The sequence below is a fragment of the Fibroporia radiculosa genome (assembly GCF_000313525.1).
Source record: "Fibroporia radiculosa TFFH 294 genomic supercontigs, scaffold2568, whole genome shotgun sequence".
Classification (NCBI taxonomy): Eukaryota; Fungi; Basidiomycota; class Agaricomycetes; order Polyporales; family Fibroporiaceae; genus Fibroporia; species Fibroporia radiculosa.
Window position 1 is genome coordinate 84,404 of NW_012133355.1, and position 9,171 is coordinate 93,574.

The window sequence follows — 9,171 nt, forward strand, 5'->3', positions numbered from 1 at the left end:
CCCATCGCTGGCATGGGATGGCCAGGGGACGATGGGGGCCGTGCGCCGAAGGTGAAGCCCTCGCGGAAGCTGCGCGAGCCGGGCCCGGGCGAGGCGGACGGCATGGGCACGCCCTCGAGCGACGGGGAATTAAAAATGATCTCCTGCCCGCCATCCTCTGCGATCGCGGTCGACGGTAGTGTGCCAGGGCGCGGGAAGAACACAGAGAGGTTGCGCGAGTGTATGCGCGAGTGCCGACGTGCGTGGGGTTGCGATTGCGACGGGGAAATGCCCAGGCCGTTCTCTCTCGTGCGCAGCTCCGGGGCGGTGGACGACGTCGGCAGCCTTCCGGCTCCTGCTTCTTGGGAATTGAACGAAAATGCCAGAGGAGAGGGACTGGAGGGGGAAAATGGACCGGAGACGGAACGCGTCCGCCCATGCGAGGAGCCTGGCAGAGACAGAGACTGGCGCAGAGCAGGCGATTGGTGCCTATGAGGCATGTGGGCCATGCCATTCAGACTGGGGACACGAGGATTAGGAAACCCAGCACGGTAGGGACCCGCGGATGGGGGGTCCAGGTACGACTGTGTCCCATTCTGATTCATGATGGACGGCGTGGAGGCAACGCGGTTGCGAGTTGGAGATTGTGGAGGTGCGAGATTACCATTCCCATGGGATTCATGGCCATTTGACATAGATTTCGGAAGCTCCGCTGCTGGAACGGGCTCAGGCGCAGGCGGCGTCTTCGCTCTAGGGAAGGTGAAAGCGTTATCATCCTCCTCCTTACTAGACCTCCTGCGATGGATTTTCCCTACACGGACACCATTTTTTCCGTCGAGCGACATACTGCTTTAGCGAAACCAAGACGCGTCCGGGATGCGTCTGCGGCACCGGCGTTGGAGTGATGCGGGTGATGATTTAATACACTTGGAGCTAGCAAGTACCACCGCGTAGATTAGCATGAATTCTATCGCTCACTCGCAGCTTCAAGTAACCCCTTGAGGGGAATGCGCAAGACTATGATAAGGGCGGTCGTACCTTTGAACACTGGCACGCAAGATGCAACGTCCGTGTCTTGTCCTGATATCAGAATCCTGCGCAATCACCTCCGTCTTCCTCAAACAGCTTCGGCCTCCTTTCCTGATTAAACTCAGAACGCTTAAAGAGATACGAGGCTAGCCATGCAGAGAGGCAAGAGGGATGCAGAGACTGAAATGCAACGTCTTCAGCGTTGATCACAGCGGCTCGGTTTCACGAGCGAGCGCTAGTGACGGATCGACCCAATATAACACGTGATCTGATAAGATCCGGCCTGAAAGCGGGAAGGTGCCACTCCACGATCTCTGTTCAGCACCATGTCATTCCATCCCCCTCGCAAGGTCATCCTCACCAAAGAGCAGCTCGAGCACTTTCAGGCATCTGAAGCGCACAAAAACATCATCTCGTACATCGAAACCCTCAATGCTGCCGTTGTAGGCGTCAAACTCACCGACGATTGCGTCGAATCACCTGTGCGTGAGTACCGCTCGGACCGCTCGTCTGGAAGCTCACGGAGACCTTGTGTGCGTCCCATGGACACAGGGCGTCAAGGCAGTAGTTGCTGTCCTGGATCAGGTTGAGGAGATCGCAAAAGCTACGCCGCCGGTGGACAACAAGGCGTCACGGTTCGGGAATCCAGCATTCAAGACATTCTACGACAAGGTGGCTGAGGTGCGCTCCGCCCCATTTATGAGAACGCGCCTGCTGTACCCATATGGAGTAATAGAACGCATCGTCTCTACATGCAACCCTGCCCGAACTTCCCGGGGAAGCGATCCCTGAACTAGCGGTGTACTTTGGCGAGTCATGGGGAAACCGGACGCGCATCGATTATGGAAGCGGGATGGAGCTCAACTTCTTATGCTGGTTGTACGTCCCGAGACCACGCTTCTTCGTTGCCTGATTGTTGTTGACGTACATGGGCTCAGAATTTGTCTAGAACGGCTAGGCGTAGTGCAAGAAAGTGATCATGTTGCCTTGGTCATTCGGGTCTTTTGGAGGTGCATCCCGACCGTCTTGCGGCATGAAGCGAGTGACTTATACTCGAATGACAGATATGTGCAGGTGATGAGGGTGCTGCAGTCAACGTATTGGCTAGAGCCTGCTGGTTCCCATGGGGTGTGGGGGCTGGACGACTATCATTTCCTGCCATTCCTGTTCGGTTCTGCACAATTGCGAGGTACGTTTGCTTTACATTTTGTGCTGCCGTTCTGATAACGGATGCGCGGGTGTGAAGGTCACAAGTACATCAAGCCCAAGTCGATCCACGACAGGGACATCGTGGACGAGTATGCGAAGCACTACATGTATTTTGCATGTATCAAATTCATCAACTCGGTAGGTCACGGGATGAGGGATATATGCGCATGCTGCTGACTTGGACTGCGCGTGCACGAAGGTGAAGACGGCGTCGCTGCGGTGGCACTCGCCCATGCTTGATGACATATCCGCGGTAAATTAAGCTTCTCGATACGCGTACTGTCACAAGACCACTAATTGGCGGCTTCTGATAGGTCAAGACGTGGGACAAGGTGAACTCGGGCATGGTGAAGATGTTCCAGGCGGAGGTGTTGGGGAAACTGCCTGTGATGCAGCACTTTTTGTTTGGGTCGATCCTGGCTTGGGACGGGCCGCTGCCGCCGGAGCGCGAGGAGGTCGAGCAGGACGACGGACACTGGGGCCATGCGCATGCGCACAGGGCGGATCTGAGCGGGGCAGGACAGCGGGAGGTAGGGTGGGGGGACTGCTGTGGAATACCGGTTCCGTCTGTGTTTGCGGCGGCGGAGGCAGAGAAGAGGAGGCAGCCCGGGCCACGACTTGTCGGGGCAGGGATCAGGGCGGTTCCGTTTGATTGAGCGGACGTGTCGTAGAGAGCAGAGGAATGGCAATGGGTATATGCATAGCGGCGGCCTGGCTGGGGTGACTAATGCGGGCAGGGTGATTGGACGGGAGGGGGTGTGACAGGACGCGTGTGGATGCACGTGAGCGTGACGGGGGCGTGGGGGCGGGGGAGAGTCGGATGGCGGGGGAGAGTGGGAGGAAAGGCTGTCGTCGTATAAAGATGGGCGTCCGCTGTCAGTCGCCGGGCCACCCTCCGACACACGTTCGCCCAGGTTTCTCTGTCCACGTGCTCTTCTCCTCCTCCTCCAGATTCCCTCTGTCTCGGCTGCTCGGCCTCTAGATTGCCTGCTCCCAGAGTCCGTGCTATCGGAATGGCCTCCGTTCGGTATGCATTTACTTCGCGGCGCATCCGTCTTCCTTTGTCCCCCTCCACTCGCTCCGCCATGGACTACGACAGTCTCTACGACAAGGACCATGCCAGTCCCGTTAGCCCCGTCAGTCCGACCGCCCCTCCCAGGGTATCCCCATGGCGCCGCCGCATGCGCCTCCTCGGCTCGACCGTGACCATCCTGGCCATCGCAGGGGCAGCCGTGGCTGCAGTGGTCGTCGTGCTCGGACTTGGGCTCGGCCTCGGACTCGGCTTGGGCCTCCACCACGACCACTCCTCCGCTTCCGCCGCCTCGACGAATGCGACGAATTCCACAACCATGCCGCTCCAGCGGGTCCAGACACCCGACTCCAGCACGTACTTTATGGACATGACCATGCAGAACCAGCCGCCCACCACCCGCTACTATGACTTTGTCGTCGAGGAGCGCATCGGCGCCCCCGACGGCACGGAGAAGGACATGCTCGTCGTCAACGGCGAGTCTCTTCCCTCCCATATCTCCGCTGTCCCACTCATTCATCCTCCCGCGTAGGCATGTTCCCCGGCCCCACCATAGAGGCGAACGTACAAGACAGAATTATTGTTAATGTCACGAACAAGATGCCCAACGCAACGTGAGTCTCTCTGTGCATATCACAAATAGCGTTTGACCGCTTCGCCCAGTGCTATCCACTGGCACGGCTTATACCAGTGAGTCGCAGGCCCCATCCGTCTCCCAGTGACCCTCAATATTGCCCACAGACGAAACACCAATTTTTATGATGGCACGGATGGAATCACGCAGGTGCGTCCTCAGTGCGACGGACCATATGGCATATATTTATCCTGCTATTTTTACAGTGTGGTATACCCCCCGGAGAATCTATGGTCTACAACTTTACGGTGTGTGCTCAGCCAAGACAGGCACCCGATCTTGTGGCACTCATCTTCCCATGTGATGATTAGTTCGACGATTACGTCGGTAGCTCTTGGTGGCACGCACGTTCGTCTTTTCGCTACCGACGGCTCCGCTAGCTCTCTCATCTTTCATCATTTTTATCTCGCGGCAGATTACGACACCCAGTACAGCGACGGCATTGTCGGTGGCCGTTAGTGTCCCTCATCAATTTTGAAAGCTGGGCTCGCTTGCTTACATGCGCGCCTTCCTTCCACAGTCGTCGTCCACAGCCAAAACGAATCCGTCCCTCAGTACGATGGCGATCTGCTCATCTTGATGTCGGATCTGTATCACGGCTTCTCCACAGCGCTTTTGAACTACTACTTTACGGTAAGCTCGATGATCGATTTTCGCGTTTGAGCCCATGCTTGATTGCCAACGCACGTGCAGCCGGGTGGTATCGACGGGAATCCAGGAAACGAGCCCGTCCCTGATGGAGGCACCATCAATGGTGTCGGCCAGTACGGCTCGTACAACTCGACGTTCTTCAACGCCACCCTGGAAGCGTGAGTCGCGCGATGCGTCCACGACGCATGTGCCTCGCTGAAACATTTTCGTGATTTGCGTACTCTGCAGGAACAAGACGTATCGGATTCGGATCGTCAACCCGGGCTCGTTCGTCGCGCTGTCGTTCTCAGTGGACAACCACACGCTGACGGTGATCGAGGCGGACGGCACGCCCGTCGAGCCGTTCGAGGTCACCAGCCTCTCGGTCGCCGTCGCGCAGCGCTACAGTGTGCTTCTGACGACGAACGAGACCGCCGGCGCGTACTGGATGCGGGCAGACCTTGACCAGACTGCGTTCACGGTGCGTCCCGCGCCGTATACATGTCGTGGCCTCGCTGACGTTCTGCGGGCTGGGTTCCGGTAGTACAACAACCCCGGGTGCGAGACAGAGATCCGCGGCGTCCTTCGCTATGGAGTCGCCAACGACACGATGCCAGACATTGAGCTCCTGGACAACCCGCCCGCCCTGCCGAGCGGCGCCCCGGGCGCGCTGAACGAATCCAGCCTCGTCCCCGTGGGCGGGGGACCCACGCCCGATGTAACATTGTACGCTGTTGCAAATTCCTTCCCGCGACGCCGATCTGACGATGGCGGCGGCCGGCAGCTCGACTTACTTCACAATATCGATGGAGTACGCGGATGTAGCGAACGACGATTCACCGTACCTAGCATTCATCAATGAGACGGTACGGGTTCGTTGACTCCGTTGAGTGTATGCACGGCTGATAGCAGTGAGCAGTCGTGGGCGCCGCTGACAAACACGTCGAGTCTGTTCGCGCACCTCGGGAACGACACGACGTCGGGCTCGGCGAACTGGGACGGGTCGCAGCTGATCACGACAATTGACGAGGTGTCGACGGTGGAGATGATCATCGACAATCTGGACGACGGGGACCACCCGTTCCACTTGCACGGGTACAAGGTGCGTGGTGCGCGTGCGGGGTGGTGGTCTGCGCTGACTTGCGTGCGGGCAGTTCTGGGTGATGGGCTCGGGCAGCGGGCGGTGGCAGGGTGAGAGTGTGAACAACACGGCGCCGATGTTGTACGTGCACTTCTTGCTCCTGATGGATCGTCGGGATCATGTTCGAGGACGCTGACGGGATGATGCTTTCGCGGATAGGCGTGATACGGTGGTGATCCCGACGTATTCGTGGATGATCCTGCGCTTCCAGGCGGACAATGCGGGGTACTGGGCATTCCATTGTCGTGCGTAGCGTTCTCTGTTGCTGGGAATGGATGAGGGCTGATGGTTATTTTTGATGCAGACATCTCGTGGCACATGGTGCGTATGGGTGGATTTCACTGGTGATGTTTTCTAACGGGACCTGGTTGTTTGCAGGCTGCTGGGCTGTTGTTCCAGTTCAACGTGCTGCCGTCTGTGAGCCAAAAGTTTGTGATACCGCAGTACATGGTGGACCAGTGCGCGCAACAGACGGTGTGAGGGGGTTGCTCTATTTAGACGATCAAAATTAGAATTGTATGTTTTGAGCGAATCGACTCGGGTGTGTTATCTAGTATCTTCAGCACACGTGCGTGAGAGGGATTGTGTGGTGGCAAACGGAACAGCAGACTAGCATAGGTGGAATGCGTGAGAGCTGGGGTCTCGAGGCCAGCCGCCAAGCATGTGGGTGTCGATTAAAGGGGGCGTGAAGAGATGTGCCGCGGTGCGCCCTGGACAGAGGCGGCTTGGCATCGCACGTTGGTGCGAGAGGTCCACTGGTCGAGGACATTGCAGCCATCGGCCGGAGGGGGAGAAAGGAATTTAAAAAGGGCGACCAGAAAGTGGAGACGGCGTGCTCGAGCTGCCAGTGCTAGTGAGTCCCCCTTGTGCGATGCAGTCTGCCTTCCTGTTCGGGACCGCCGTCCTCGCCCTCGTCCGCTCGGCATCTGCCGCCACGGCGCAGACGTTCCAGCCACCGGCGAGCAGCCCGTTCGCGCAGTCGGGCAACTACACCGGCAAGTCCAACAACACCCTCCAGAACGGCCCCGTCGTCCCCGGAAAACTCTTCGACCGCTTCATCCAGGTCTGGTTTGAAAACACAAACTGTGAGCACCCTCTCCTCCTCCTGACTCCCCACCGTCCTCACCCCCTCCAGACGCGACCGCCCAGTCGTCCCCCGCCTTCCAAAACCTCTCCCAGTACGGCCAGCTCCTCACCGGCTACTACGGCGTAACCCACACCTCCGAGCCCAACTACATCGCCGCCGCGGGTGGTGACTTTTTTGGCGGATACAACGACGACTTTTGTGCGTCCTCCCTCTCTCGTCCCTCTGCCCCTCTCACCCGCCCCGCAGATGCCATCCCCTCAAACATTTCCACCGTCGTCGATCTCCTCGAGGAGAAGAACATCTCCTGGGCAGAGTGTATGCGCCCCGTCTTCCATCCCGTGCCCCTACTCACCCGTGCCTCTACAGACCAGGAGAATTTGCCCTACGACGGATACACTGTATGTTCCACACTTCCTCCTCATTTCTTCGCTCACCGCTCCTCCCCAGGGCTACAACTTCACCTCGTACGACTACATCGGTCCGTCCCGCTCCGTCTGCTCTTGCCGCCTCTCCTGACCTTTCCCCCCAGCCGGCACGGGCACCTACACCTACTATGTGCGCAAGCACAACCCCCTCATCATCTTTGACTCCATTTCCAACGTCACGGAGCGTGCCCTCCGCATCCGTAACTGTGCGCTTGTGCCCCTTGATTTGTAAAATGCCTCCGCTGATGCCCAGCCCCCGCACGCAGTTAACGACTTTGCCAACGACATGAGCGCGGATGCAATCCCGCAATGGGTCTTCGTCACCCCCAATCTGGTCAACGACGTAAGTCTCCGTGTCGTGTGACCCATGCCCCGAGGGCTCAACCTGTCCCGACAGGGTCACGACACTAATGTCGACTTTATGGGCGATTGGATCAACTACTGGCTCAACCCCGTGCTCGCAGACGAGCGCTTCAACAACAACCGCACGCTCATCCTCATCACCTTTGACGAGAACGAGGGTACGTTTGCTCTGCCCAGCCTACCCGTGCGGTAAACTCATCCCCACTCGTCAGTGTACTCGGTCAACAACAACGTCTGGGGTTTCCTCATCGGCGGCGCGCTCCCCACGAATCTGGTCAACACGACAGACAACACGTTCTACACGCACTACTCCTCGCTCTCGACCGTGCAGGCGAACTGGGGCCTCAAGTCGCTCGGCCGACAGGACACGAACGCGACGGTGAACAACGTCTTTTCATTCGTTGCGGAGGCGACAGGCTGGAAGAACAACGATCTCGTCGGCAATTCGACCGCCCTGCGTAAGTCCCCCACCGCCCTCCCTTCTGCCCCTGCAGGTATGCTCACCCGCTGACTTGCAGCCCTGCTTAACCTGACGGGTGGCTACCCCGGCCCGCTGAACAACGAGTACTATGTGCAGTTCGCGGCGCCGAACATGACCGCCGTCGGTGCAGGCACTGGAGGCGTCTTTGTCGCGCCGTCGCTCAACACGGCGATCACGGCGGCGTCGCTGTCTGCGCCAGTGAACCTGACCGCAATGAATGAGACGGTGCCATGGGCGAACAACCCTGGCTACGACTACCCGAACGGCACGCAGTCGTACACGACCTCGACCGGTGCGCCGTCGCCGACTACAACCACGACGACCTCGGGTGCGGGTGCTGCCGCCGCCCCCGCCATGATCTTGTCTCTCGTTGCTGCTGGTGCGATGATTGCTCTTGCATAAAATGAATTTGTGTGCGCGCGTTGCTGTAGTAGTACATATACCAAGAAAGGTCGAAAAAATCTGGACTGATTTATCTTTATGGGGAATAAACCGATTTGCCTTGCGCGTTGGTGTTCGAACGTTGAGCTGTGATTGCAATCGGTCAGGGTGATCGAAAACGCAAGGATCGTGCGCATCGTCGATCTACCGAGATGGCCGCTCTGCCCCACGGCGAGGCTGAGTGATCGCACACCGCTACCACCATCACCGCCACCATCGACGACGACCGACGCTGCACACACGATGAGCAACGTCCACCTCCGCGATGCTCCCAGCGCTAGTCCCAGGTCAAAGCCCCCGCCCGACCCGTCCGTCATCCCCGTTCCGTTCACCTACGCCCCGAGCGACGACGGCACCGACGAGAACCTCCTCATCCTCCTTCACGGCCTCGGTGTGTGCCTCGCCCTCCCGCTGCACCCCACACTCACCCCACGCCCACAGGCGACACCCACACTCCCTTCGCGCAGCTCGCCCGCCAGCTGCGCCTCCCCCAAACCGCGACGCTCGCCCTCCGCGCGCCCCAGCAGTACGTGCCCCCCTCTCCCGCACACACGCACGCCCGCTCACCGCGCACAGGATCCCATACCTGCACGAGCGCGCGTTCCAGTGGTACCCGTCCTTCGACCCGCTCGGCGAGCCCCTCCCCGCGCCGGACCCCTCCCCCGCGCTCGACCTCCTCGCGCGCGTCCTCGCACACCTCACCGCCCCCGCGTGCGGCTGGC

General features: G+C 59.2%; 3 protein-coding genes across 3 annotated transcripts; all 3 read left to right on the forward strand.

Moving 5' to 3' along the window:
* Positions 1 to 1,334: 1,334 nt before the first annotated feature.
* On the forward strand, positions 1,335 to 2,873 carry FIBRA_04083 (uncharacterized protein; the record flags this gene model as incomplete). The annotated part of the gene is made up of 8 exons (XM_012325901.1): positions 1,335 to 1,490; positions 1,561 to 1,689; positions 1,745 to 1,887; positions 1,947 to 2,018; positions 2,073 to 2,197; positions 2,255 to 2,355; positions 2,417 to 2,470; positions 2,532 to 2,873. 8 exons carry the CDS (start codon positions 1,335 to 1,337, stop codon positions 2,871 to 2,873), a joined length of 1,122 nt encoding a protein of 373 aa, XP_012181291.1.
* A 429-nt stretch (positions 2,874 to 3,302) lies between these two features.
* FIBRA_04084 (uncharacterized protein) lies at positions 3,303 to 6,132 on the forward strand (the record flags this gene model as incomplete). Its single annotated transcript, XM_012325902.1, has 17 exons — positions 3,303 to 3,775; positions 3,823 to 3,861; positions 3,911 to 3,937; positions 3,989 to 4,031; positions 4,088 to 4,129; positions 4,193 to 4,229; positions 4,297 to 4,335; positions 4,402 to 4,514; positions 4,575 to 4,690; positions 4,761 to 4,992; positions 5,056 to 5,237; positions 5,296 to 5,377; positions 5,431 to 5,613; positions 5,666 to 5,733; positions 5,812 to 5,897; positions 5,957 to 5,973; positions 6,031 to 6,132. The coding sequence occupies 17 exons, from the start codon at positions 3,303 to 3,305 to the stop codon at positions 6,130 to 6,132; spliced, it is 1,881 nt and encodes a 626-aa protein (XP_012181292.1).
* A 391-nt stretch (positions 6,133 to 6,523) lies between these two features.
* On the forward strand, positions 6,524 to 8,410 carry FIBRA_04085 (uncharacterized protein; the record flags this gene model as incomplete). The annotated part of the gene is made up of 9 exons (XM_012325903.1): positions 6,524 to 6,737; positions 6,788 to 7,054; positions 7,106 to 7,137; positions 7,187 to 7,217; positions 7,269 to 7,370; positions 7,431 to 7,507; positions 7,562 to 7,685; positions 7,740 to 7,985; positions 8,046 to 8,410. The coding sequence occupies 9 exons, from the start codon at positions 6,524 to 6,526 to the stop codon at positions 8,408 to 8,410; spliced, it is 1,458 nt and encodes a 485-aa protein (XP_012181293.1).
* Between the last annotated feature and the right edge of the window lie 761 nt (positions 8,411 to 9,171).